We start from the raw sequence: 27,238 nt of genomic DNA on the forward strand, positions 1-27,238 counted from the left end.
GTTATGAGGTCCCAGTTCGATTCACCGGCGCGGCGTGGCAGCGGGGCAGAGAGAGAGCGAGAGCGAGGAATTGCAGCCACGTCAGGCGTGTTTTGGCGGCGGTGGAGCACGGCGCTCGGCCAGGTGGCCACACCATGACACGCCTACAGAGCCTGATGCATGCGGCGTTGGTCCACGGGGGCGTGCCGTCGCAGAGCACTGTTGGCGACCTCGGACCCATGCATGCATGCAGAGTGAACGCATGAACGAGCTGATGAGTTGGCGGGGGGGTGCATGAAAACGGGCTTGACGATTGGCGGGATAGGGCGCGCGTCATACAGGCGGGCGCCAGACGGGGGGAGAGGGCCGGTGGGTTTGCAGAGAGCGACGATGGCTCATCTGACCGCACACACACTCACAACCCGCTCCCCGCCTCTGTACCATCAACCACCAACACCCACATACAACCAACCAACCACCCACACCCCGCCTACCTCCTCGGCAACACCACACCCCCTTCCACCACCGCAGCGGCACAACCCCCCAACGGCGCCTGCGCTGCACACGCCGCCAGGTCGCCGCCCCCGTCCATTCCGCACAAGCAAATTCTTGTTGCGGCGCAAGTGTGATCGACCACCACCACCACCAACAACCCTCTGTCAAGCTCGGTATCCCTGTCGACACCCCGCTCCCCGCCCTCCTTTCACGTGCGCCGACGCGCTTTAGATGTCTCAACGTGCGCGCAGACAACGGTGTATCCCCGAAACCCAGCTGCTGACTTTGTGCCCCTCTTACAGCACACCAATAATCCTCCACCCCACCCCCCACGCGCGCTCGCTCTCGCCACGATGAACGCGTCCGCCTCGTCTTCTTCGTCGTCGTCCTCTGAGGCAGGACCCTCCAACCCTTCCACCTCCTCCCCCTCTCCCAACGACAATGCCCACTACCCTCTCCTGGGGACTAGCGGCGCGTCGTTGCGGGAACCACCAGGCGTTGACCTGGCACCGCGCGAGCAGCCCACCTTGGCCGACTTTCGTATCCACGAAGGCGCCCAGGTGCGCTCCGCCAAGCTCCGTCACTTGTGGTCGTCGCTCCCCAAGCTGCCCGACATTGAGGGCGACCAGCCGACCCCGACACAGCGTATGCGTTTACCAGGCCAAGGAACACTTGCCGCCCTGAGTCCCGAACGCGCCGAGCGTCTCCGCATCCTCTACCAAGAGGAGCTGGTGCGCAGGTGTAGCGAGAACCGTCCCGACGCCCGGCTCTGGGGCGGTGCCGATGACCTGCAGCCAGACTCGGTGATGGATGGCGCCTCCGAGGTGCGCGACAAGAGTGTCTCGTGGAAAGCTTTCCGGTGAGTCACCCCCCGACTACCCCGAGTGACAGGCAGCTAGTCATGAACCTTTGCTGACACGGTGTGTGCAACAGAAAATACCTCTGGGACCAGGAACGCCAGCTGTGGGACATGTTCCAGGAGCTCGACAAGAATGGCGACGGCGTCCTCGACATGGACGAGATGAACACTGCACTGGTCCAGGGCGGTGTCAAGCTGTCCGGCGCTACTGTAAAGGACATTGTCCGACTGCTCTCGGGGTCTGCAAGCGGCGAGTCTGTCACCTTTCCCGAATTTCGCGACTTTCTCCTCATGCTGCCCCGCCGCGCGACGCCAAATGAAATCTACAAGTTTTACCAGGTCCACAAGCGGTTCAGCGACGGTCGCGGGGTCGCCCGGGTCGATAAAGACGGCGATTTGAACCCGAGTTTCCCCAAGGCGCCCGGTGGACCAGAACACTCGACCGCCGCGGGGTTCCTGTTACACTACGAGCACACCGAGTCGCCCGTCGACAACCTGGACGACGCGGTCGACGTCGAAGACGAGGAAGTGTACATTATCGACGAGGGACGGCACGATGCCTGGCGCTTTCTCCTTGCCGGAGGCGTCGCCGGCGGAGTGTCGCGCTCAGTGACCGCGCCCTTTGACCGTCTCAAGATCTACCTCATCACCTCGACCATCCAGCCCGACCCCAACAGCAAGCCCTCGCCCTTCCGCGCCATCCACACCTTGTGGTCTGCCATGGGCAGGATCTACCACGAGGGCGGCGGCGTGCGTGCGTTCTGGGTCGGCAACGGCCTGAACATTGTCAAGATTCTCCCAGAGTCGGCCATCAAGTTTGTCTCGTACGAGCAGGCAAAACGTGTGCTGGCCCGTGTGGTGGATGGCGTCTCCGACCCGGCCGACGTGTCGAGCCTGTCTCGCTTCATCGCCGGTGGATTTGGCGGTATCTCTGCCCAGCTGTCGATTTACGGTCTCGAGACCCTCAAGACGCGTATCCAGTCCGAGACGGGTCCCGCAAAGGGCTGGAGGGACGTGGTGCGCGTCGCACAGTCAATGTACGCCAAGGGCGGCGTCCGCTCGTTCTACCGTGGTCTCGGCCTCGGCCTCATTGGCGTGTTCCCGTACAGTGCCATCGACATGGGCACGTACGAGTCGCTCAAGAACGCCTACCTGCGCTCGACGGGTAAAGACGAGCCCGAGATATACGCCGTCCTCTCGTTTGGTGCCCTGTCGGGATCCATCGGTGCCGCGAGCGTCTACCCCATCAACCTGCTGCGCACCCGTCTCCAGGCGTCTGGCTCATCGGGCCATCCCCAGCAGTACACGGGTTTCATGGACGTGGCAAGACAAACGTGGCGAAACGAGGGACCCCGCGGCATGTACAAGGGCCTGCTCCCGACGCTGCTCAAGGTCGGCCCCGCCGTCGGCGTCTCGTGGATCGTGTACGAGGACATGAAGCGCCGCCTGGGCGTGTAGTGTGTAGTAGGTCTTTGTTTGGTGGACTTTTTGGGTGTGACGGCTTGTTTGGGAGGGGCTGGTGTAAACCGCGCTGTGCTCCCTTTCTGTGTCGCTCCTCAGGTGTCTCCCTCATGTCCCCCCGCGTAGGTGTGGGGTATGTCGTCGTTAAAAAGTGTGCATTTCATACATTTTCATAGTCATCATAGATATTTGCATAGCATTGGCAAGAATGGCTGCAGGAGGAGGAGGGGAGGACCCATCGTGATCAGGCGCTGGTCGTCCACGCGGTAATCTCGACGCCGTCACATCTCATGTACCCCCCGCTATTGCCTGCGCGAAGACTGGTGACGCGGCACCGCCCGCTCATTGTCCATTGTAGCAGCCACATGGCCACATGGGCACCCGGGACATTTGTGCGGATCTCACTCGAGATCTCGAGAACCGAGAACATACATGACCAAAATTAAAGGGGATTGCGTGGACATGTGTCAGGCCAGAATGGTCAGCACGTAGCACAATGAAACAGCTTCTCGGCAAAAGGCAAACAAGAGATAGACATGCAGCATGCTTGGGGATGTGGGTGTGGTTGCGTCGGGATACGGAAACCATTCCACAGCCACTGGGCACTGGCCGGCCACTGGTGTAGCACTACGGTTGCGTCTGTGCCATTGACCATCCGGCGCCCGATGACAGGTCAAACGCTTTGTTCTGCCGCGCCGCCGCGCCGCCGTGCCAGTTACTCCGCCACACGCCTCCCGCCGCCTTGCGTCGTCGTCACCATCGCTTGCCAGGTTTCAGGCAGCGGGGGGCTGAGCGCAGGCAGATGAATGGAATGTGGGTCCGCCAAGTGTGGCAGCGCTGCCAAGGCATCCTAGCTTGCGACCACTGGCAGCAGTACCATTATGCACACAGTGGTACAGTGGCCAAAGCTCTCCCTCTCATCATGTGATGTGATGACCGATGGCCATTATTAATCCCCGTACCTGTTGCCGAACTCCGCGCGCCGGTGTGCAGCATGTGTGTGCAGCAGCGCCAGGTACAGCTGCTTTTGGTTCTCTTCCACAAGGCCATTAAACCCTAACCCGTCAACCGCCCCCACCCCCAACCCCACCATCGTCCACTCGCTCACTCTCTCACCACAAAGCGACATACCCAAATGTGGGCCAACACCACCTCGCCAGCAGGCCAGCCAGGCCTCTGGGCCTCGCTCCTCACCCTCCCCCAAGACCACCTCGCCGTCACGGCCGGTGTTGTTGTTTTGCTGGGGCTGCTGGGCGCACACGCCGTCAACGTGCGCCGCCACCGGTTCGACCGCGTCCGCGAGATGGAGCGCAAGTACCCACACTACCTCAAGGACCCCTCGGGCATGAACTATAAGGATGCGGCCGACATTATGCTCGTGTCGCAGAAGTATGTGAGTAGTAGTCGCCCTGCTGTGCTGCTGTGCTGGCGCCGCCGCACCGCGCACCATGTCGCCCACGCGGGCCGCAGTGGCGAGGGACATGTGCGCACACCCACGACCCCCGCGGGGGGTCCCGTACCGCCCCCACACCTCGCCGGCCTGGCATTTCCGACTTGACCGGAGATGTGGAGCGTGATGATGAAGAGATACGCGCAAAAGATCGACGTACGCTGACAGGGTCTCTCCGCCGCCGATTAGGACATGCCGTGGCTCATTGCAATCTCCCTGAGCTTTGCGCTGTTCAAGACGTATGCCGTGCCGACCATCTCCAAAGTACTCGCCGACTCGAAGCAGCTGCTGCTGCCTGAGAACGCCACGCGCCGCGCCGAGGACACGGGTGTCGTCATTGCAGAGTTTCTGTGTCCCGAGGGCCTCGACTCTGAGCGCGCCACAACGGCGCTCGCGCGCATGAACTGGCTGCACAGGCGCTACGGCAAGCGGATCACCCGCGACGACATGCTGTACACGCTCTCCCTGTTCATCTTTGAGCCCATCATCTTTTGCGAAAAGTTTGAGTGGCGACCTCTCACCCAGATGGAGCAGGAGGCGCGGTACGTCTTCTGGCGCGAGGTCGGCGCCCGTATGGGGATTGCCGATATCCCGCGCACGCGCCAGGGCCTGTGGGACTGGCAGGCGGCCTACGCTGAAAAGGTCATGGTGTACGCCGAGTCGAACGCAAAGGTCGCCGCGACCACCACGGCCATTTTCCTCTCTCCGCAGCCCGAGATCCTCAAGCCGTTTGCACACAAGGTCACGGGCGTGTTCCTCGACGAGCTCTGCCGCAAGGCGTTTGGCCTGCCCCGGTCGCCGGAATGGATGTACACCGTCGTCCCGGCGCTTATCGGGCTGCGCGCCTGGGTCATTGGCCACCTCATGGGCCCGCGTGTGGAGCAGCCGTCGTGGCAAAAAGTAGAAGTCACACAGGGCGAGAATGGCAAACCGCGATACGTGCGCCAGGGATACCTCTTTGAGCCGTGGTACACGAGCGTCAAGGCCCCGCGTCTGGGTCTGTACGGCGCAACGATCAAGCCGGGCAAGCCGTTCCACCCGGAAGGGTTCCAGTCGACACAGCTGGGACCCCCCAACCTCGAAGGCCAGGGCGAAGAGGCCACGCTCCAGAATGCGGCAGAGATGAGGGAGAGGGCGGCCACGTGCCCGTTCTTCATGTAATGGGTGTCTTCTGAAGCGACAGTGACGGGGGTGTGTTTGTATATATGGGAGAGGTTGTGTGTCGATGTATTGGGAATGTGCGTCTCCTGTTGTGCCACACTGTGGCGTCGCTGTCAAAAAGGACTGGGTGTGTAGATTCCCGTCGATTGAAATAAGGGGGGTCTGCAACTGCCGCAAAAATATTACGTCATTTGTCTGTTCGAAAAAAGCGCGCTAAACGGGGTGGGCCGTATAAACTGAATTTTCGGAATGAACCCTGCCCCCCGTTGCAGTTGTTCGGATGAGATGGCGCCACTGCGAGCACGCCAGCAGCAATGTGTGTGAGGGAGCGCGGTGGGTCAGTCGAGTCAATCCCTTCGTCTTCTCTTTCTTCATCTATACATAAACACCCCCATCGCTCCCTCCCCCCTCTCCCCTCCTCCACCACACCAACACACCCTACACCCACAATGTCCGCTCCTCAGCACATCAGGAGGCCATCCGTCTCGGCCTCGGACCCCCCTAGCTCGTGAGTTGCCCAAAACCGACCCGCGTCACCCGCGCGCGCTGCGGCTGCGCGCATCCCTTGTGCTTCTCATGGCCATCGTCAAACGAGATCGCACCTCCATGTCAACCCCCGTACTGACTCGTGTCCCCCTTCCAGCATTGCCATCCCTGCCAACACCCGCGGCATCCCCCAGTCGTCGTTTGGCGGCGTCTCCCCCTCGGCTGCTCTCTCGACCTCGCCCCGCTTCTCGACGTCCCCTCCCACGGGCTCGTTTGGCGGTGCTTCGTTTGGCGGCGCCTCCTTCAGCGGTTCGCGTGCTGCCCGTCAGCTCCAGGCCTTCCTGCCCCCTACCTTCCCCGTCACCAGCGAGGAGGGCACCAGCACCCCTCGCCAGGGCCGCATCAAGGTCCTCCTCCTCGAGAACATTAGCGCCGACGCCGCCGCCTTTTTGAAGAATGCTGGCTACCAGGTAGGTTTTGACGAGAGAGCGACACACACACACGTTCCTAACATGTCCAGGTCGACCACTTCACCAAGGCGTTCACCGAGGACGAGCTCCTCGCCAAGCTGCCCGGCTACCACGCGATTGGTATCCGCTCCAAGACCAAGATGACCGCCAAGGTCATTGAGGCCTGCCCCCAGCTCCTTGTCATTGGCTGCTTCTGTATCGGTACCAACCAGGTCGACCTCGACGTTGCCGCCAAGCACGGTATTGCCGTCTTCAACTCTCCCTTCTCCAACTCGCGTTCGGTTGCCGAGCTCGTCATTGGCGAGATTATCTCGCTCTCGCGTCAGCTCATCGACCGCGCCTCGGAGCTCCGTGCCGGTATCTGGAACAAGGTGTCCAAGGGCTGCTGGGAGATCCGTGGCAAGACCATTGGTATCGTCGGCTACGGCCACATTGGCTCGCAGCTCTCGGTCCTGTCCGAGGCCTTTGGTATGAACGTCATCTACTACGACGTCGTCCCCATCATGCCCCTCGGTACCGCCCGCCAGGTCGACACGCTGGAGGAGCTCCTGGAGAAGGCCGACTTTGTCACCCTCCACGTCCCCGAGATTGCCGACACCATCGGCATGATTGGCCCCAAGGAGTTTGCGCACATGAAGGAGGGTGCCTTCTTCATCAACAACGCTCGCGGCAAGGTCGTCGACCTCTCCGCCCTCGCCGACGCCCTCGAGTCGGGCCACCTCGCCGGTGCCGCCGTCGACGTCTTCCCCAAGGAGCCTGGATCCAACGGCCCCGGCTTCTCTGAGGTTCTCGGCGAGTTTATCCCCCGCCTCCGCAAGCTGCCCAACTTGATCATGACCCCGCACATTGGTGGTTCGACCGAGGAGGCCCAGCGCGCCATCGGTGCCGAGGTCGCCTCGGCCCTCGTCGGCTACCTCAACTACGGCACGTCGCTCGGCTCGGTCAACTTCCCCGAGGTCAACCTCCGTGCCATCACCACCGAGGACGACCGCCACATCCGTGTCTGCTACGTGCACAGGAACGAGCCCGGTGTCCTGCGCAACATCAACGCCATCCTCGCCGCCCACAACATCGAGAAGCAGTTCTCCGACTCAAAGGGCGACATTGCCTACCTCATGGCGGACATTTCCGGCGTCGGCCACGACGAGGTCAAGGACATTTACGAGGCCATCAACCACACCCGCGCCAACGTTCTCACCCGTCTCTTGTATTAAGTGAGCAACAACCAACACGGGCGTGTGAACGGCCGCAGTGTGAAAACCCACCCCAAAAAACGTCCCATAGACTCTTAGCCTTCTCGGTAGGCTGGCCCCTCAACAGGCCCGCCGCTGCTGGAAGAACAACCACCATCTCCCCCTCTTGTGTATCCCCTCTCGGCCAATGTTCTCATATAGTGTGCTCCACCACAGCGGCCAATCCCCCCGTCAAAACCAACCCCCCACATACATCTTCCGGATCCTTTCGATAGATATGCATCTCTTGCGACCAACGAGCGTACAGTGGAGGTGCAGCTGGGCCAGCGTGCAGTGGAGAAAGAAGGAGCTGGCCAGGCGTGGTGCGGTACAGCAGGAGGGAGAGCCCGTTGGGCGATGGGCGACGGGCGAGCAGGACCGGCCATGATGTCAGATTCGATAACCCCTGGGACAGAATGGAAGTGGTCAAGAGGTGCTAGTGGCATTTCGCTGTACTGTATAGGCACATATGGACGAGATGGGGTGATGGATACGCCACGCGAAAGAGGTCTGTACGGTCTGTATTGATGAAAGCGAAGACGAGGAGAGGAACAAAAAAACAATTCTGGGAAAACCCCACTACAACGACAAGTCCGCAATTCTAACAAACTATGCTAAATTAATGCTCTTTTCCTTTGAGATGGCCTCCGCGCGACACGTCCAGCCGCGTCGCTCTATCCCGGTGGTGGTACCCTTGCGCGCAGACCGACCTGACGCACAGATGGTGTCCGTTCCGTGCGTCCTCAAGGTCCATACCCCTCGTACTCGCGCCTCTCGCGCGCCTGCTGTTCCGCAAGCGCCAGCCGCGCCATCAGGCTCTCGACAACGGGACTCCTGCTGGTTCCATTCCCGTTGCCATTGCCACTGCCGCTGCCGTTCCCGGCCGCAGCGACGGTGCGCGTCACCCCACTGCCCATCCCGCCGCCCATGCCCGTCCCGCCGCCCATGCCCGTCCCGGCCCCGGACCCGGTCCCTTCCTGGATCGTGGCTGGGGACGTGCTTCCCTCGCTGGCTACGCGGCCGACACCGCGACCTCCGCGTCGCGTCGACCCCGTCGCCGCCTCCGTCTCGCTGTCCTCGCTCACGTCGGCGCCCAACGAACTGGGGGCGGTCCGCCCCACGCGCCGCGTGTATGACGACGGCATGCCGATGCCAGATGTCAAGGCCGACGCGCTCCGGCGCGCACCGAGGGACGCTCCTGCGCCGCCGCCGCTGGGCCCGCTCGCGAGCGTCTCCTCCCGGCCGCGTTCGGCGCTCACGCCCAGCCGGTACGGGCGGACGAAATCGCGGACGGGCGAGTGGGAGGGCGAGCTGGACGTGGTGGACCCCTTGGAGCTTGCGGGCGGGTTGAAGCCGCCTCGGACGAGCACGGGGCCGCGGCGGCGCGAGTCGGTCGTGCCGCCTGTGGTCTGTGGGGACAGTGGAGACAGTGCGCGTAGGCCGCCAGCAGCGGGCGGGGTCGTGCCGGTCGGAACGGCGCCGGGGAGCGATCGCGCGGCAGGCGCATCGGCCTCGGCTTCCACGGGCGACAGTGTAGATCTCGCTCGGGGGAGGGATCCATGGCGGAGACTGGAGCCAGGCAAGGGCGATACGGCGGACCGAGGCGAGGCCGACAGCGAGCCTGGGAGTGGCAGTTGGCGCGGGGACGTGGACGGCCGTGACGCCGAGAGCAGGCCCGTGCCGACGAGGTGGAGCTCGGTCCGCTCCGAGCCCATGGACTCGCGTCTGGAGGCGAGGCTCGAGGTGGCCATGTTGGACCCTGCACGTGACATGGCCGCTGGAGACGTTCCGCTCGGACTGGCTTGTGTGCTAAAGCTCCCTACCATGCGTTTGAGCATGTCGTCGACGTGTTGGCGGGTGAGTGGGGCACGGGGACCAGTGGTTATAGAAGGCGACGGTGAGATGGACGACGTCGCGGACGACTGTCTGGGTGCCGCGGCAGTGGTAGTGAGAGATGGCCCAGCGGTTGGTGTAGGCTGGACGGCGGTAGTGGTGGTGCGTGGGGACTGCGAATGCGGTGCAATAGTCGCTGGGGGAGTCCAGCTATCGAGTTGCCGCAAAAACGCGTGCACGTCGTCCTTGTCTGGCGCGTCTGGCCTGGGCTCGTCGATACTGTGTCGCAAACCACTCTCACGCGTGCTGGTACGGCGAATCGACGACGGCGAGTCGCCACTTGCGGGAGACCCAGGGAGACGGCGACCGATGGAACCCGAGTACCGTCTAGGGTTGGACTGGGGCGACACTGAGGGACTGTCCCTGTCGAGGCTAGACGCGACAAAGGGGGACGTCGTCGAGAAGGCGAGTGTGGGCTGCTGCCGCACTGCCTGCTTGGAAAAGGACAGCGAGCTGGGGGCAAACGGTGGTGACCCGCCCAGACCAGGCATGATCGGCGGACTGGCTGCTGCCATGTTTGCCATTTGCGCGTGGGAGAATGAACGCCCCGATGAGGAGAGAAACTCGGACATTCGGGGTAGGGAGCCCGGTAGCGGCGATGCTGTGCCGGACACGCCTGGAATGTTTCGTCCTGCCGCCCCGATGGGCGACGGCAGACCACCGACGGCGGCTACAGGGCCGCCACGCAACACGGATGTGGAAGGGGATGCCGAGATGGACCGGAAAGGTTGCAGAGAGTGTGCACTCAGTCGTCGGTAAGGAATGGCCGTGGACGTTGGCGAACTGTTCTCAGTGGCCATTTGTGATGCAGAAGCAAAGGGAAGGTTCTCGGCGAGTGCTCCCCATTTCGCAGCACCAAGCGAACTAGGCTGGCTCGGGGTCGTACCCGTTCGCGATGCCACCTGTCTCGATGCACCGAGAGAACTGCCAGGCTGGCGTGGTGGCGTGGCTGAGGCCGGGGTCGGGTTGGCCGTCCTCGACACGGACCTGCTCGTCGCCGTCGATGCGGCCGCACGCGCCTCCTCGAGCCGATGCCTCGCCACTGTAGGCGTGAACCATTCTTCGTCCATGTCCACAAACCGCTCGCTGAGCACACTCTCCATGTCCTCGACCTCGAAATCCACGTTGGGGCGATACGCCACTCCCAACTCGTACGTGTTTCCAAACAAGTCGAGCGGGGCGAAATCATATGTCTCGATGGTCGATTCCGTCGTCGTCGCCGTGTCCGCCTCGGCGGTCATGTGCTCCAGTGGGACATTGATACCGACGAGACCTCGCTCAATAATGTCCCACGCTTCGGCCAGCCCCGCAGGGGTGTTGGTGGCATATCCCTCGGGTCCCCACAGCTTGATTCCCAGCCGGAGACCCGTGTTGAGACGCCGCAGTCGGCGAAAGAGTCGGTAGGCTGGCAGGAGGCGGATGAACGCGTACAGTGCTCGGAAATGGATGATACCAAGCCTGTAGGCTGTAGGAGGCGCCATCTCTGAGCCAGTGGGAACGCTTGCTGCAACGTCGCTGAAGAGAGAGGGTCAGCCACGCAAAGTGGGTATGCAGTCGGGGGAGTTCTTACGTCACGCGAAACGTCCACTGCTCGAGAACGATGCCAGGTCGCTTGGCCCCCGCCGTCGGCGCATGACCGCGACATGGGTCCAGTGAGACTCGCACGCCATCCCGACTCCACATGAGCGTTTGGCCGGCCGGAATGTCATTCGTGTCGAGAATAAAGGCGATAAGGAGTGGAGGAATAGTGCTCCTACTTGTCCCCTCGCCGGGAGGAGCTCGAGGTAAAGGCGGGTACGCCGAAATGGAGCGGTAGATGGTCAAGTCTCCCTTGTGCACGTCCGTATCTGGGATGGTAATGTTGAACCATCGGTCCTTCTTGTCCTGGACGCCGCCAATGTGCGTCACACGCCCGTCGACGAGCACGCCCACCGTCTTGAGGTAGAAGCGGTACACGATCTGGTCGGAGCGCGATGGCGAGCCGCTCGCGCTCGCGCTCGCCATTTGGGAACTGGCAGCAGACGAGCTTGCCAGGTCAACAGCGGGGCCGGTGGCGGCGGTGGCGGGCGTGGTTCCAGAACCTGGTTGGCCCGGGGTAGATGAACGGCGAGATGACGACTCGAGTCCACCGCCGCTGCTGCCGGCGCCGCCGCCGGTGCGGCCAACTGCCGTGGCGAGCGACGATGCGCGCACCTGGCTGCTGGGCGCTGTCATGGGATGGAGAACGTCTCAAACTATGCGCACACAAGGGGCATCGCGCGGGGGTTCAATGGATCGGCCGCGCGCCCAGTGTGTTGGGGGGTTGGGTTGTGCTTCGAATGAGTAGCGAGTGGATTGGGCTGTGGAGCAGAGGGTCGACGTCGTCGGTGTGGTGGGAAGCTGTGTGTCGATGTGATGATCTCCAGAGCCGGCTGGAGATGAGAGTGGGTTGTTGCGAGTAGCACGATTGTGTGAAACAGCAGAGAGAGTTGTTTGAATGGGAGGATGAGGATGAGAGCGTTACGAGCGACAGCCCCCGGATGATAGCGGGCAGAGCGGCTCTCGGTGTGTGCGTGCGGTGGCGTCAGTTGCGCTCAGTGACGTCCGCCCACACAGTGCGTGTCTCTCGGCTGGCGGCGCCTAAATTGGAGACCCCCACCAACGGGGCCTGGGGTCTCCACCCACCCGCGCCTGGCCGTGCGTGCCTATGACGCGTGGTGCATGCGATATATGCGATATGCGGCCAACCTCTTTGTTTACATGCATCTTCGGGCATGCGGTTGTGTGTGGGAAGCTGCGTGAGAGACAAAGCGCGTGACGCGCGCATGGGGCTTGGATCTGTACATGCTGTACAGGGAGGGGCCTCGTGCTGGTTGATGGCGGGGGCCTCGTCCTCATCGCCGATCGGGAAATCGAGACCGCATGTGAAGTCACACAGAGTGCAGAGTCCCCTGTGCAGCAGCAAGCTCCCCGCAGGTGCTATACAGCAGCACGCATGCGTATGCGATGTGTGCGTTGTAGTGGGCTCGTGAGATCGATGCCTAGTCACTCGGTTGCGCGGCACCGCTGTAGCGACTGCAGATCTACAGAGGGTCAGTCCGGAAGCGGCAAGCTAGTGCCGCACCAACATTCCAGTGTTATCTTCAATCGTGGAGCTCTTTTTTCCCGACCAGACGACGTAGCAGGCTAGACCTGGTTAAAGCGCACAAGGGTAGCAACTGGACTGCAGCGTGAACTGTCGGCGTTTTGTCGTTTATTAAACCCTTCTCTTATCTTTGAAGCCAGAGTTTGCACATATATCCGGGTCTGAACAGCGACATGTGTCACCCAAAAACTCAATATTATTCGTGCCAAACTATGTATCCTAATTATTGTCAAAATACTCCACCATTACTGTCTCCCATGCTGTGCGACTGTCCACTCGTCGCCCACTCTGCTGTGAAAACGGAGGTTAATCCTTGTATAATGATGAGCGGAGACGGGGGCTTCTCTGCTTCTTATTTCTGCTTCTTCTTCTTCCCCAGTTTCCTTATTTATTCGTCGTCAGACACATTCCCATCTCTCTCAACTCTCAACTTAACTGAGATAACTATGTCCACCTCGTCATCTCTTTATTTACCTTTGTCACCCCCCATTCCCATAGACCCCGTGAGTGTCTCTCTGGACGTGGCCCAACACAACAGCCACGGACCCGGCTGGCTGCTGGGCAGACACGTTGCCTGCGCCCCCGCCTTTCGCTGTCCCCCCTCCCCCCCAACACCATAAAAGAGCAACCATCACCTTGCACTGCTTTTCCCACATCTCACTGTACCCCCCATGAGAGCTTCGCTGATGCGCCACAGACTCAACCGTCAACACTGTCTTGGGCTACTGTCCCCGACCCACCGCCACCCACTCCCACCAGCACCATCATGGCCGCTGGCCCATCTACATGCGATCTGCGTGCTGATCTCTCGACTTTCGCCGCCGATGCTGTCGGCTCACCCATCCTCCCCGACGACACCAACTTGGACCGCAACGTTCAAAACGTCGTCAGTCTGACTCTCCCTTCGGGCCACTCGGCGTGGGACTGGAACGCAATGCCACACCAACATTGTGAGAAGGGGTCTCACCCATGCCGCGGCCCGCGCCACGAGGAGCTCAGGCGCAAGTCCCCCTTTCCCCACTTCTTCCTCGAGGGTAACCTCGTCGTCTGCAAGGCCTTTTGGCCTTCTCATCTCTGCATGTCGTGCTTCATCGACGAGCGCATGCTCATCGAGGTCCACGCCAACCACCTTGAGCTTTCTCTCAAGATCAGCAAGCAGCGAGACCTGCGACACTTCCAAGAGAGCCAGGGTCTGGGACGCAAGGGCAACCACAAGGACTATGTCGAGGCCACTGCCGACGACTCCCTCGAAGATTTCGAGGTGCCCTGGCCCTTCCCGACTCCGGAGCAAGTGAGTTAAGGCAGTTCTCCAGACGCACGCTTGCGAGATCAACCACTGACAGGTTTTAAAGGTCTACCAGCTTCCACTGCTGAGGGGTGTCATTGCCGAGTCGATCTTTTGGAGCCCGGGCTTGCACGCAGAGATTGAGCGTTTTGTTGTCACAGGCGACATTGAGGTAAACCCCGAGGTCTTTGCGGCCACGGACCTTGAGCTCATCGCCCCCGTTGAGCGTATTCCTGCCGCTTTCCAGCCCTTCAACTGTTTCCATGATCGTATGGTCCGGATGAAGATGTCGGTGGACATCGAGCACCCCCTCTTCGAGCTCAAGGACGAGGACGACGAGGGCGGCGACGCCAAGGTGTCGACATTCCCTTTCCACCATCCGCTCGAGCTACAGCTCATCCCGGCCGCTGAGAACATTGGCAAGGTCCGAACCCATCCTTTGACCGTGCAATTCGTCGAGACGGCCATTTCGGTCAACCACGACGAGACGCTGCCTGCGAAACACCGCGAGATGCTGCTGGCTGTCCTTGAGAAGCTCATCCGCGCCCTCAAGCCCATCAACTCCGCCTACTGGAACGCCTCCTCTCCCACCCTCTCTATCGCGGCCCGAACGCAAGCCGTCGAGGACAGCACCAAGCTCGAAGAGCTGTTCAACCCCACCGTCGTCGACCTGAACGGTTGGGCCCCATACGTCGACGCTGGCGTCGAATATGCTACACCGCCTGACCTCCAAGTCATTTCAGAGGGATACATCAAGGCACTTACATTCCAGGAGCGCGTCCTCGACCACCTCTACCCTTACGTCGCGACCTTTGTTGCTCTGACTAAGGAGTATGAGACCACCTGTGATGGTGTTACATTCCTCCGCAATGACGACGGCTTCCCCACCGTGTGGTGGGCTACCAATACCAGCACCCACGACACGCTTCTCTTTGCTCTCGCCGTCTTCAAGCATGCAATGGCGGCATGTGACCGCATGCGCATCCCCACCGAAGGCTTTCCCCCCCTCACTGTCATCTTCGTTTGGTGCCACCACTTTGCCAAGTGGGGATACAAGGACCAGCTGACGGGTCTCAAGTTTGGTTTCACCGGCCCGCACGATGTTCTTGCCCCGACTCTCTTGGCCCACAGTATCCACCGGGTCGCCTTCGCCACCGGCTTCCTCACCCCTTACCCAAGCAGCCTTGACGAGTTCGACCCATCGCGCATGACAGTGCGCGTCGAGCTGCGCCAGGCCAACTTTCTCGTTAGGACCATGAGGCTCCCCTCCCTGCTCGCCCTCGTCCGCGGCGCGCGTGACGACTGCCAGCGCATCGTCGACCGCGTCGTGGACGTTCTCGACCTCGAGCGTGTCGAGCTTGTCAAGGAGTTCAGCTTGGTTCCGGCCACCGCGGAGGCGTACCGCCTCAACGGTACCAGCTCGTAGGTATGAACGGATCGGTCGCGCACGCACTGCCAAGTTCTCTGACTGACGACACTAGGTACGAGCGCATTGTCCTCTTCCCGGACGCACCTCGCGAGGTCTCGTTCGATGAGCTCTGGGCGATCTGTCGCGCCAAGAAGATCCGCTGCGACTACAGTCGCCAGGAGATGGTCGAGCTGCTCGAGGAGAAGAGTGTAAGCTGGGCGAGCGGAGGTCGCAGAACGAGACTGACTTGGCTGCAGGTACCCAACGCCCACGCCATGAGCATTTCAACAATGCTGAAACTCGGCAAGGAGACCGGTGCCTTCAGCGGTAAGGGAATCCCGTTCCCCATCCTCCTGCGAAAGCTCGAAGACCATTTCGTGAGTCCCTCCTCCCCTTTTCGAGCCTATAATGAGTATTGACCGGAAAGGCCGGCAGCCTCGACAAAGCCGCCTACTTGAAGGAGGACGGAACCGCGCTTGCAAGCCCGACGACCTTCGCCAGCATCGACGACTATGTCGATGTTGACGAATTCGTCAAGAGCGTCCCACCTGCCGATATCGCGGGATGCTCGGCCAAGGGCAAGGGACCGGTACGTATTCATCCACACTCAGGAGACTGATTCCAAGGCATACAAGCTCTGTGTCGCGGCTGGCATCCGCAACACATACAACACCAACGACATGGTGTGGATGCTGGCAAGGGCAGAGGTGAGTGTTCCCCTTCATCAACCGTTGTTGAATTCTGACACTACCGACAGGCCAAGCCGGTCTCGGACTACAAGGACTGGCCGAGGAAAAAGCTCATTGCGCGTCTGCAAGAGGTCGACCTCTTCGGCAAGTCCAGACAAATCGGCCCCGACAAGCTCAAGGTGCTCCTCGGTCTCGATCACGTACGTGTCTTATTCAACAGCACCGCCACTGCAATAGGACCTGGCTTACCTTGCAGAACAAGAAGCTGCCCGTCCATTACTACGCGGAGGGCAAGGGATTGCGTGCAAAGGAGAGCGAGGACGAGCAAGACGAAGATGAAGACGACGAGCCCAAGCTCAAGGCCCCTGCCAAGGGCAAGGGCAAGGCAAAGGCAAAGCCTAAGCCTAAGCCTAATCCCAAGCAGAAGCAGACTCGAAAGCGCAAAGCCAAGACGCCCGAGTCGGAGTCACAGCCTGACGCAGTGCTGTCCGCCGCCGACGACTCCTCTGAGGAGTACGCAGGTGACGACTCAGAGCAGGGAAGTGGCAGGAGGTTGCAGGGACGGACATTACAATCAGTAGAGCTCGGATTAGGGAGTACAAGGGGGTTCATGTTTGTACACGCAGGCCTCGACACCAAATATGTATTTACAGGTGTGACGAGTTCTCTTCCGGTTGCGAGAGCATCAAGCTGTCAAGACCCTTTATGAATGTGTGTAGAGAGCGTAGATATGTATTGCTCCGCAAGGATCCAGCAGCACTGGGGTGTGAGATGCAACCAAACGACGTATTTGTGCCTCCGCGTGGCGCAACAACTCTGAAGCCTCGGAATTTTGGCTCATTTTCCTGATTTCTCGTTGCCACACGGTCATTTTCATTAAATTTCGAAGTGAAAACCACAGGCTTGGAGCTGTAGAAAGGTCGGATACCATGAAAGCACACGGTAGCGTCCTCCAAAACGGGTCACCAGCCAGCTGAATGGCTTCTGTGAGGGCACGAGGAGGAAGCAATAGAAGGTGCACCGGATGGCGCCATGCAGAGGACGAAGAGGCTTCACGCAGGTCGGCCGGATCCAAGCCCGCAGGACCACTCGGGCACAACATCTGTAGCCCACGAACAAACCATGCGAGGATAAACAGCATCTGTGCATCAGTACGTATACGTATCCATCAGTTTTTCTCTAGCGACAGCTGTCGATGGTGCGTGCTGAAGGCCTAGAGGGAACAGGCGGCAGGGTGCATGAGATACACGTAACGGGGCGAAACCGCACCCAGTGGAACTGGGAAATGCCACATAGTGTGTTTATTGGTTTGCTTCCGTCGCCACCCAACGAGGCCACAAAGTGTGCCACGGGGGAGGGGTCTACACCGGCTACACCACTATGGAGGCTCATCGCTGATAGGCGCTGATCAATCTATGCCCCATGCACTGTGGGGCAGTCTGACACGTACGCAGCGTTAATGCAGCTTGTGATCGATCATGCATTGCTTCAACGGGGAACTACGAAAGATTGAGTACCAGTCGCCAGCCAGTCGCCTATGCAGGTGCTCGGTGTCCAAGTGCCACATCGGCGTTTCTGATATTCCGACTGTCGGCGTTTCCGGGTTGGACTCGGGTGATGGTCAAACTGGCCGCGAAATCGAGGTGGCTCAAAAATTGGTTCCGCTAGGCAGGACGGCCCCGCCTGGGTGTGCACCCACCCGCCGCTGGCAGGCGGCACACATCTTCACACTTCTTGACCTCGTCGACCTCCTAACCCTCAAAACACATCGTCAAAATGTGAGTGTGCAGCTCGCCGACGACAACGGACTGCGCGATACGTCGGGAACCGCTCCCTCGCCAGATCCGAGGCGTTGTTGCGAAAGAATGGGACGCCGTGCTGACAACCTTCGAGGGTCAAGATCTACAAGCCCGGAAAGGTCGCTGTCGTCCTCAACGGCCGGTGAGTACCTTCTGTTGTCCATGAGTCGCTGCTGACGACGTGAAGCCAGGCGGGCAAGAAGGTAGTCGTCATCCAGCAGCGTGACGAGGGCACCAAGGAGCGTCCTTACCCCCACGCCATCGTTGCCGGCATTGAGCGGTGAGTCGACCAGAAAGAGTGGGAGAGGGAGGATCGGCGAGGGGCAGCGTTGGCCAGAGCACGCAGGAGAAGCGTAACCAGCGCACAGGAGAAGCGTAGCCAGCGTACGCAGATGGAGATGGCTGCGTACGGGCATGGCAAGGTCTTGAGGTCTGGCGAGACCAAGGAATTTCAAGGTCGAAGAAATCTCCCGCGTGGCGTGTGCCCAAACGAGCAAACGAGCAAGCCTCGCCTGCACTCCTCTCTCACCCTCTGCATCCATGCGGCGGAACAGCCAGCTGATGCCCCGCCTCCAGTTACCCCCTGAAGGTCACCAAGTCGATGGGCAAGAAGAAGGTTGCCAAGCGCAGCAAGGTCAAGCCTTTCATCAAGGTTGTCAACTACTCGCACCTCCTCCCCACCCGTTACGTCCTCGAGCTCGAGTCGCTCAAGGGTGCCGTCACCAACGACACCTTCAAGGAGCCCACCCAGCGTGTCGAGTCCAAGAAGGCCATCAAGAAGGCCTTCGAGGAGCGCTACGCCAAGGGCGCCAACCGCTGGTTCTTCTCCAAGCTCCGCTTCTAAAAATCTCGACCACACTTTTTTAGTCGGGGAACCAACTTGTCGACTTTAATGGCAAACGGCCGACCTGCTTTTTCCGTTGTCGACGATAGGCCCTCGGCGTGTTCGAGAGAAGGGGCGTGGTGTAGAGGGCCGCGGGCGATGTACCAGATCGTGGGATGCGATCACACCTGCATGACAAAAGAGCAAAACCGTGGCCTCATGGGCACTTTGCTGCTTTCCGAGTGTGTTAGACTGACCTCCTTGCCGCTGTTATCAGCAGTTGCCACAGCCTGTGCCCTGCATGTCGCTGGGGCTATGACCACTGTTATCAGCAGATCTCCATGTGCATGACCACCAGAGATTGAAGTCCAATGCCACTCCACCGATGCACTGCGCAGGATCAGCACATAGTGTGACTGGAAACCACCGTTGCCTTTTTCGTGCCTAGGCAGAGCATCCCCGAGCGACAAGCGGGGTTAGAGCCGCTGCGACTGCTGAGAGTGCAGCGCGTTGTATGTTAAAGACTTTTTGCAGTGTCTGTGGCCAGCTGCAACCCCATGGCAACACCAACGTCAGTTATCGAGCTCACGCTCAGCGGACCAGCGGCTGGAGGCCAATGTCCCCGCGGCTCGCCGCTTGCTGACCGCGGTGCCACACAAACCGTCGTGCATCGCAACGTGCCACCATCTGCCCTGCCACCACTCGTACTACCACCATACGCCTGCATCTCATGTACAACACTGCCACGGGCGCACTAGTCACTGTCGTCGCTGCCGCTGCTATCGTCGTCGTCGTCATCTGGCACCACGCCACTGGCGAGACGGCGCATGCCCACGCCGCCCTCGACGCCAAACTGCACCACTTGCTGGGGCATGGGTGGTGGCTGGGCCGCGACGCCCGTAAAGCCCGCTCCTTCGGCCGTGTGCGCGTACTCGTCCAGCGCAGCCGTGGCGGCCAGCGCGTCCGCGTCGACGCCGCCACCCTCTCCTTCGCCGGCACCGTCGCCGACACCCCCGTCGTCGGGCGCGCCGCCGCCCAGGTCCGCGTTGCCCAGCTCGGCGGCGAGGAGGGCGGCCATCTCGTCCATCTCGTCGTCCTCCATCGTGACGTCGCCTTCCTCCTCCTCTTCGTCGTCCTCGTCGTCGTTTCCGGCCGGCGGCGGGGCCTGGGGCATGTCGACGTCGCCGTCGTCTTCGAGGTCGTCGCCAAACAGGTCGTCCTCGTCCGACTCGTCGTCGGCAACGGCGGGCGACTCGCCCTCGGGCAGGGGTGTGGCGGCGGTGACACCGGGCGTAGGCATGGGCGTGACGGCTGGCGTGGCGTCAAACTCTGCGTCCTCGCCGTCATCGAACAGGTCGTCTGCTTCCGCATCGGCGTCCGCATCGGCATCGGCATCGGCGCCCTCGGGCGCCGGCGTGGCGACCGGCGGGGCCAGGGCCAGTTCCTCGGCCTCCTTGGCGGCGCGGGCATCCGACGCGTCCTTTTCGATGGCGTCGAGCAGCGCCTGGCGCGCGGCGACCTTTGTGTTGACGTCGTCTTGCAGGCCCTTGATGGTCTCCTCGAAACGTTTTGTAATGATGGGGTTGCCGCCCGTGAACCCTGCGCGCTTCTTGTCGATAAGAGTCTCGAGCTGCTTGATTTCCGAGGTGTACTGCTTGATCTTGGCGCGCTTTTCGGTCGTCTCCTCGTCCTCGTCCTCGTCTTCTTGGTCCGAGGCGCCGCCATCGTCGTCGTCGTCGTCTTCGTCTGTTCCCGACAGGTCGTCGTCGGAACCCGACGCATCGGACTGCTCCATCTTCTCCATGAGCGCGGCCTGGAGGTCTTCGTCGAGCACGTCGTCTTCGTCGCCGTCCCCCTCTTCGCCCTCTTCAAACTCGCCGCCTTCCTCGCCCTCGCCGTATCCGTCGCCTTCGTACCAGTCGGCGCCGGCGGTGCCCGGGTCGTCGTACGCCTCGGACCCGGCGTCGGTGCCGTCCCACTGGCCATAGTACTGGTCCTCGGGCGTCCAGTTGATGTAGTAGCTGTCGGGCGCGTCCGGGTCGGGGTTCTGGTCGATGAGGTCAAACGTGCACTCGTCGGCCTCTTCGTCCTTTTTCAACAGCTCCTCCACTTGCTCCTCAACCACCTCGATGGTGCGGCGGGACAGGCGCTTGCGGAACCGCCGTTTACGCGCATACCGCATCGGCGGGGTGATGCCGTGTTGCCAGATATAGTCGTCGACGTTGAGCGGGGACGCCGTGATGGCCGATTCGCTCGTGACGGGGTCGCCGACGATGAGCATTTGCGAAATGTCGGCCACTTTGAACAAGTGCCGCGAGTCGGCCGTCTTCTGCGACTCGACAATACACGGCAGGTCGACGAGCTTGGTCGCATAGCTAGTGTTGCCAATCTTGAACACGCCGCGGCGCGGGTCGAGAAACTTGAACTCTACGCCGTCGAGCCCCCGCCCCTTTCCGCGCACGAGGTCGCGCAGCCCACCGTCGCTGCCCTTGCCGCCATCGGCGACGTGCGGCGGGACGCGGAGGATGAACTGCTCCTCAAACGCCAGCGGCTCGTCGGGCTGCTCGTCCAGCTCGCGGTCGTACTCGCCGAGAAAGGACGTGTGCCGCCCGCCAGCAGCCTCGCCGGCCTTGAAGCTGATCTTGAGCTTGGTGGGGCCCGACGACGCCGCTGCACGCTGCGACAGGCGCGAGCTCGCACGCCCGCTGCTGCCCGCGCCGCGACCGCGGCCACGACCGGTACCCCGCCCGCGACCTCGTCCCCGGCCGCGGCCGCGTCCTCGGCCTCGTCCTCGCCCGCCCTCTTCGCCACCGCCAAACCCGCCATCTACGGCGCCGACGTGCGGCGAGTTGAGCGAAAATGCCGCAGAGGACGGGCCCGGGTCGCCGTTGGACGGCGGAAAGCCGTTGTACGCGCCGTCGGACATTGCGCTTGCGAGTTGGACGGGCGGCGCGCGCGCAGGGAGCGGTAACTGGCCCGGCGTGGGTGGGGGTCGCCTTGTTGTTGTTGTAGCCGCAACTGCCCGCTAGTGCGTGGCAGACGTGGGATGTAATGGGCTTTGTTTGCCGCTGGCCGCTGGGTGTGTGAGTGGATGTGTTGATGGTGGTAGAGGCCGCAGGTGGCCAAGTGGCCAAGGCCATGTGGTCAATCAACATTCGGATATTTGCTTCCGTGCGTGGCGACCTCACACATCCATCCCCGTCCCAACGATTAACCTCCTCCTCTGGCACCTAGCTGCAGCAACCAAGTAATATGCATAGTACACCGTGCGCTCATAGACGCCATCTATCGTCTGGACCGAGAAAGAGAAACTATGGGAATCCGATTCTTGGCGTGTGTCCTTAATAAAAGTCGTCAAACCATTCGCCTTCTGTGATGAGCTGGAAACAAAGTGTCAGTTGCATGTTGCGTGCTAGCCGGTGTTTTGTTTCTCCACTCACGTTCCACATGAAGAAGATGATGACAATGGCGGCGTTGTTAGTGATAGCGGTAATAAACGTGGCGTTGACCTTGCCGCTTGCGGCCTTGCACAGGGGCTCGTTGGCGAGGAAGAAGACGACCTGGCCAGCGGCAAAGATGGCCGTCGCGGCGCCGAGGCAGACTGAGACAAGTGTCAATTTTGTACGCAATCCCCGGTGTTTAAACTCACTGGCAGGGTTCAGCTCGTCGAGGTCAAAGATGACCCAAACCATGGCGATGATGTAGAAGACGACGGCGGCGGCGGGCCAGATGAGCGTGAGGACAAACAGCGGGGTGCTCTTGAGGGTGGTCGCGTCGTGCACGTCAAACACCGACTCATACCCAAAGCCTGTGGCCAGGGAGATGTACAGTGTTCCGGCAAAGGTGATGACCGCGAGACCAATGGTAGGCAGGAGTGACGAGATGGTGGCGTCTCTGGAGGTAGAGGGTTTGGGTCAGTCGAGTCCCCGCGCGGACGAGCACAACTCACTCGACTAGCTGGGTCGCGACCAGCGCGTTACCCAAGAGGAGCCATCCGAGACCCGCAATCATGCCGCATTCGATAGCAGACAGGATCGTGAGCGCCTGTCCGCCCTGTTCGAGCATGGAGCTCATGGTCACGGCCTGGAGAGCAGAGAAGAGCGCAAAGCCCTGTGCGGGTTAGCTTGCGACGGCGTGGTCTTTACCCACTCCGAGGAAGATGGCCATTTCCAACCGGCCGACGGCGGCCTTGCGGTGGCGCGAGTAGTAGACGAGGCCGGCACAGAGGAGGATCGAGAGGAAGGACATGACGACGAGGACTGCGAGGGGGTGTTTGTTGGTCATTCCTTCTTTCCGTTCTGGCGACCATTTCGCCAGCACTCACCGACATCACCGACACTTCCGCGCTGGCCGACGTGTGGGATCTCGCACATGGCGCCAAAACCATTGCCAGCCTGCAGACGGGCGAGCTGGACGTTGGTGTCGTCAAAGAGGCTTGTGCTCGTCTGTGTGGTGGGGTTTCCCATCAGCCAAACAAACGGGGATATGAGCCCAAGTGATCCTGGATCAGCACGCACCACATTGTAGCGAGCAAAGAAGTCCGAGGTTGATGGGAAGAGGGCCGTCACGTCGCTGCCGTTGTTCCACTTTTGAGTGAACAAGAGGTTGCACTGCGGCAGTGTGGTGTGGCGGCCTGCGGATGGCGTCAGTGGGTGTGGGAGTCGGGGGTGGCGACTTGTTTGTTGTTTGTTACTCACAGATCCAACCAAAGGAACCAAAGGGCTCAGGAGACATTATGGGGTGCTGTTGTTATAAGGTGGTGGTTGTTGTTGATGGAGGTAGGAGGGGAGTTCCTTCTAGGAATCCACGAGTAAACACGAGAAGATCAAGAATCGAGGGTTGGGGGTGTAGCGGTTGTTGTTGATTATTGAGCTCGTGTGGTCGATTGATGAGGGGGCTGGTGGAACTAGTAGAAAGAGTAGAGTATAGGAGGATGGAGATCCGAGCGCCTGCGCTGGTGTGGTAGACCGTGCCGTCAAGGCTGTACGGGGGAGGAGGAGTGATGGAGGGGGAGGGGGGGAGTGCAAAAAAACTGGACCAGCCTGTTAGTGGAGTGTTGCAAACGGGAAAAAGAGAAGCAAGACGAGGGATTGACACAGATGAGAATCGACGGGCGAGGGGGCGGGCTGGGCCTGCACCGGTCTCTGGCAACAGCTGTCGCTGTTTGGGGGTTGTTGCCCAGACAGCGACGGCGGCGGCGGTCAGTGCGGCGCCAATGGCTGGACGCTCGCTCCACGGCACGGCTCTAGTGTGGCGTGCAGGCATGCGGGCATGGTGAGAACGGAGCGAAGAGGGGTGGGCATGCACACACAGGTGGCCGTGGGGATGAGAGAGAGATGGCATGGTGCGTGTGTGATTGCCGCAACAGCACCTGCTGTATAGTAGAGATGGAGCGAGCATGCGTCACTCCATAGCAGCAGCAGCAGTCGTTGCTACTACTGATGCAGGCTGCGCTGGCGGGAAGAGCTGTGCACACACTAATGTCGCAAAAGCCTCCCGGACGCCACAGTGTCACAACGCGGTCCGAGCGTACGTCCAGTGCAGAGCCATAGGAAGAGGAGAGAGCAAGAAGGAGAGCAAGGACCAAAAGGCGGGGGGCACCGAGAGCAAAAAGAGCCAGCTCGCTCACTCACCTGTGTAGGAAGCAAAAGGGGCCAACACGGTAACACTGTGCGACACCCAGGTGCACAGGTGGCCAGGTGCTTGGCACTGCAGTCTCCTGGTAACTCTTGGTCGCCCGGCAGATCGATATCCCTGGAGGAGCGTGCGCCTGCGCTTGCTACCTGCTGTTTGCTTGCTGGTTGCTGCGGCTACCTGAGCTGCGCGAGGGATGGATGCGTGAGCACGATAAGCAAGAGAGAGAGAGAGAGAGAGTAATATAGAGAGGAACATGAGAGTTGGCGGATCCCGGTCGTCAGGTGGCAACGAGACGAGAACCATGCGCACTGGAATGCTCTGTGTTCCATGAGTGCCAAGGGGGCGGCTCCACGGCAGCGCGTGCGGAAGAACCCATTACATTGCATAGGCGTTGCACACTTGCGCACACTTTAATTTTGGTTGCACGCGACCTCGGACCGCTTGCTTTGCGGGGGCACACACCACAATATGAACATTATGGAAAGGCGGGTCTGCTTGGCCTCTTGGCCTCTTGTGCGCGCGCCTTGTGTTTTTGGTGGCAAATAGCGCGGATGTCGCTTTTGAATTGGAATGGGACGCGTCGCGAAACAGCACACCGCGTAAGGCAAACTGCGGCGTGGGTGTGCCTGCACTTGGGGAAACTGGTTAAACTGGTGCGCATGAACGCGTCGTCATGCTTATGTCCGTCAGAGCCGTTTCTATAATTGGGAGGGCCCACCCGAGACAGATCTCTGCCCCCCGTTCCTTCTGCCAGGACGTATGGCTTCTGGGGGACCAACAAACTCGGCTGATAAGTTTTCTTGCCCATGGCCCATGTGCATGCATCGCGCGCATCCGCGTGCAGGTGTATTTGGGCTGCACAGAGAGAGAGAGAGAGAGAGATGGACAGATGTGCCTATATGTAGGTCTTTGACCAGGGACGAGCCAGGACGTTGGCCAGGACCATATCCGGGCCCTGCCCGCGACGGACGCAGTTTCGGGGGAGACGCGTCTTCCGTCGTCGTCGTCGCCGCTCTCGCATCTCTCTCACTACAACTCGATACTGACACGCTTCTAACGCTGCACAGAGCGATGCACTCGTCTCTCGCCCATTCTCTTCTTCTGGTTGCCGCCGACGTCACGGCCCAAACTCAATGTGCGCTGTCCTGGCGCAGTCTGGGGAGACGCAGCACACGCGCGAGGGCCACACCGCGCAGAGGCGTGTATAGGGAACACGTTTTGCTCGTTTCAACGCCTCCCCGTGGGCCAACTTTGGGCCTTTGGGTCCAGCGCGCGTATAGGCGTATAGGCGGCAGGCGGCACCCGCGCCAGCCAGGGAGACTCTCTACCTGGGGGGCATTCCGCTGCCCTGACCATTCCACTGCGTTGGGCCGACGCGTCTGATGCCTCTGGCCTGTGGATGCTGGATGCTATTGCTGCCATTGCTGCCAGTGCTGCTGCGCTCACCTGCGCAGGACATGCAGGACAGGCCAGGACGGGCAACAACAAACTGGCCAGCACCCTGCCGCCAACCAACCCACCACCCACACCCCCGTGGCCCGTGGTCCAACCCTCGTGTGGCCGTGTGGCCTCACACCCCGCCGGTCGACCCTCACGCACACCGTATGGAGTCACTCTAAACGCTTTGATCCTGCTTTCGCCCATCCCCTCTTGTCTCTTGTCTCTTTCTCTCCGCCAGGTCCCCCCACGTCCTCTACGTCTCGACGACTCTCTCTTACACCTACCCACATTCTTTAACGACACTCCTTGAACCCCTCCTTTATCCACAACAACAATGCTCGCCCACACCGCCGCCCTCGCGCTCGTCGCCCTCGCCCCCTCGGCCCTCGCTGTAAGTCTGTCTTTGCAGACGTCGTCGGATTGCGGTGCTGCTGGTGGGCCCACAGAAATAGAGACCTGTGCGGCCCATCACATTATTACTGCAGTCCTCGCCTCGTCGCTGTCGCGGCCCGTCGCTAACAGCTGTCCCCCCCGCAGAAGTCGCACCACGCCTCGCACACCGCCACTGCCTCGTCGGCCTCGGTCTCGGACGCGGCGTCGACCACCATGACTACTTACACCATCTCGCCGGCTCTCGCTCCGGGGCTGTGCCTCGCGCCCAGCAACAGCACCAACGGCGCCACCCTCGTCCTCGCCGACTGCTCCGACAACACCACCGTGTTCCGCCACAACACCAAGAACGGCAAGGTGCGCAACATGGACAGCGGTCTCTGTGTCGACGTCACCGACGGCGTCTTCTCGAACGGCACCCTCGCCCAGGTCTGGGGCTGCTACTCGTGCAACACCCACCAGGCGTTTGACTTTATCGCCCAGTCCAACACCACCGACACCAACGGCACCGTCACCGCCGACGTCCTGGGCAACTACACCATCCAGTGGGCCAGCACCGACTACTGCCTCGACCTCATCAACGGCACCGCCCAGGTCGGCGCCGAGGTCCAGGTCTGGAAGTGCCTCGACTACAACGACAACCAGAAGTGGACCCTCGACGAGGTCGTCGAGGTCGACGAGACCGAGGACGACGGCGCCCTCGACACGTACAACGCCGCCCTCGCCGCCGCCCAGAACGCCGCTCGCGTCGCCGCGTCCACCTCGGCCGTCAAGCGCCACATCTACCGTGGCGCCCACCACGGCCGCTCGCACCACTAGGCGCAAGAGCCAAAAGCATAGGGACACCCGTGGTGTGGTCGGGGCGGTAACGCGCCGTTCGATGGCCGCTAGCACTTGACGCGCTCGCGCCGTCTGTTCGCGTTTCGTTTTTGTTTCCACACCACACCCTCGCCCTCGCCCTCGCCTTGTCGTTTCCCCTTCTCGCACTCTCCCCACCCTTCTCCTGATCGCCGACCGCTCGCTGCGCGGGCACCACCAGCGGCAGGTCCGAGTCACGTCCACGGCCACCCACGCCCCATCAACCCTGCATGCACACTGGCTCGTGTTTTCTCTCCTTTTTTATGTCCGATTACGTTCCCCCCTTTTCTTTTCTTTTC

The 27,238-nt window shown here is 61.1% G+C and overlaps 9 protein-coding genes across 9 annotated transcripts; 6 read left to right on the forward strand and 3 right to left on the reverse strand.

The window, feature by feature from the left end:
• Positions 1–827: 827 nt before the first annotated feature.
• EHS24_000245 (uncharacterized protein) lies at positions 828–2,791 on the forward strand (the record flags this gene model as incomplete). The annotated part of the gene is made up of 2 exons (XM_028616080.1): positions 828–1,333; positions 1,408–2,791. 2 exons carry the CDS (start codon positions 828–830, stop codon positions 2,789–2,791), a joined length of 1,890 nt encoding a protein of 629 aa, XP_028479937.1.
• Positions 2,792–3,929: 1,138 nt separating this feature from the next.
• Positions 3,930–5,405, forward strand: EHS24_000246 (uncharacterized protein; the record flags this gene model as incomplete). Its single annotated transcript, XM_028616081.1, has 2 exons — positions 3,930–4,187; positions 4,482–5,405. The coding sequence occupies 2 exons, from the start codon at positions 3,930–3,932 to the stop codon at positions 5,403–5,405; spliced, it is 1,182 nt and encodes a 393-aa protein (XP_028479938.1).
• A 449-nt stretch (positions 5,406–5,854) lies between these two features.
• EHS24_000247 (uncharacterized protein) lies at positions 5,855–7,575 on the forward strand (the record flags this gene model as incomplete). Its single annotated transcript, XM_028616082.1, has 3 exons — positions 5,855–5,913; positions 6,049–6,361; positions 6,412–7,575. 3 exons carry the CDS (start codon positions 5,855–5,857, stop codon positions 7,573–7,575), a joined length of 1,536 nt encoding a protein of 511 aa, XP_028479939.1.
• Positions 7,576–8,336: 761 nt separating this feature from the next.
• EHS24_000248 (uncharacterized protein) lies at positions 8,337–11,700 on the reverse strand (the record flags this gene model as incomplete). The annotated part of the gene is made up of 2 exons (XM_028616083.1): positions 8,337–11,001; positions 11,057–11,700. The coding sequence occupies 2 exons, from the start codon at positions 11,698–11,700 to the stop codon at positions 8,337–8,339; spliced, it is 3,309 nt and encodes a 1,102-aa protein (XP_028479940.1).
• A 1,676-nt stretch (positions 11,701–13,376) lies between these two features.
• Positions 13,377–16,701, forward strand: EHS24_000249 (uncharacterized protein; the record flags this gene model as incomplete). The annotated part of the gene is made up of 8 exons (XM_028616084.1): positions 13,377–13,901; positions 13,963–15,317; positions 15,377–15,512; positions 15,561–15,680; positions 15,731–15,892; positions 15,939–16,010; positions 16,061–16,192; positions 16,249–16,701. The coding sequence occupies 8 exons, from the start codon at positions 13,377–13,379 to the stop codon at positions 16,699–16,701; spliced, it is 2,955 nt and encodes a 984-aa protein (XP_028479941.1).
• A 769-nt stretch (positions 16,702–17,470) lies between these two features.
• EHS24_000250 (uncharacterized protein) lies at positions 17,471–18,635 on the forward strand (the record flags this gene model as incomplete). Its single annotated transcript, XM_028616085.1, has 4 exons — positions 17,471–17,770; positions 17,893–17,933; positions 17,979–18,071; positions 18,368–18,635. 4 exons carry the CDS (start codon positions 17,471–17,473, stop codon positions 18,633–18,635), a joined length of 702 nt encoding a protein of 233 aa, XP_028479942.1.
• Positions 18,636–19,368: 733 nt separating this feature from the next.
• EHS24_000251 (uncharacterized protein) lies at positions 19,369–21,540 on the reverse strand (the record flags this gene model as incomplete). The annotated part of the gene is made up of 2 exons (XM_028616086.1): positions 19,369–21,291; positions 21,445–21,540. The coding sequence occupies 2 exons, from the start codon at positions 21,538–21,540 to the stop codon at positions 19,369–19,371; spliced, it is 2,019 nt and encodes a 672-aa protein (XP_028479943.1).
• A 415-nt stretch (positions 21,541–21,955) lies between these two features.
• Positions 21,956–23,348, reverse strand: EHS24_000252 (uncharacterized protein; the record flags this gene model as incomplete). Its single annotated transcript, XM_028616087.1, has 8 exons — positions 21,956–21,994; positions 22,055–22,215; positions 22,264–22,508; positions 22,564–22,724; positions 22,764–22,873; positions 22,939–23,059; positions 23,132–23,247; positions 23,312–23,348. 8 exons carry the CDS (start codon positions 23,346–23,348, stop codon positions 21,956–21,958), a joined length of 990 nt encoding a protein of 329 aa, XP_028479944.1.
• Positions 23,349–26,025: 2,677 nt separating this feature from the next.
• Positions 26,026–26,900, forward strand: EHS24_000253 (uncharacterized protein; the record flags this gene model as incomplete). Its single annotated transcript, XM_028616088.1, has 2 exons — positions 26,026–26,082; positions 26,229–26,900. 2 exons carry the CDS (start codon positions 26,026–26,028, stop codon positions 26,898–26,900), a joined length of 729 nt encoding a protein of 242 aa, XP_028479945.1.
• Between the last annotated feature and the right edge of the window lie 338 nt (positions 26,901–27,238).

This window comes from Apiotrichum porosum (assembly GCF_003942205.1).
Source record: "Apiotrichum porosum strain DSM 27194 chromosome Unknown scaffold_1, whole genome shotgun sequence".
Classification (NCBI taxonomy): domain Eukaryota; kingdom Fungi; phylum Basidiomycota; class Tremellomycetes; order Trichosporonales; family Trichosporonaceae; genus Apiotrichum; species Apiotrichum porosum.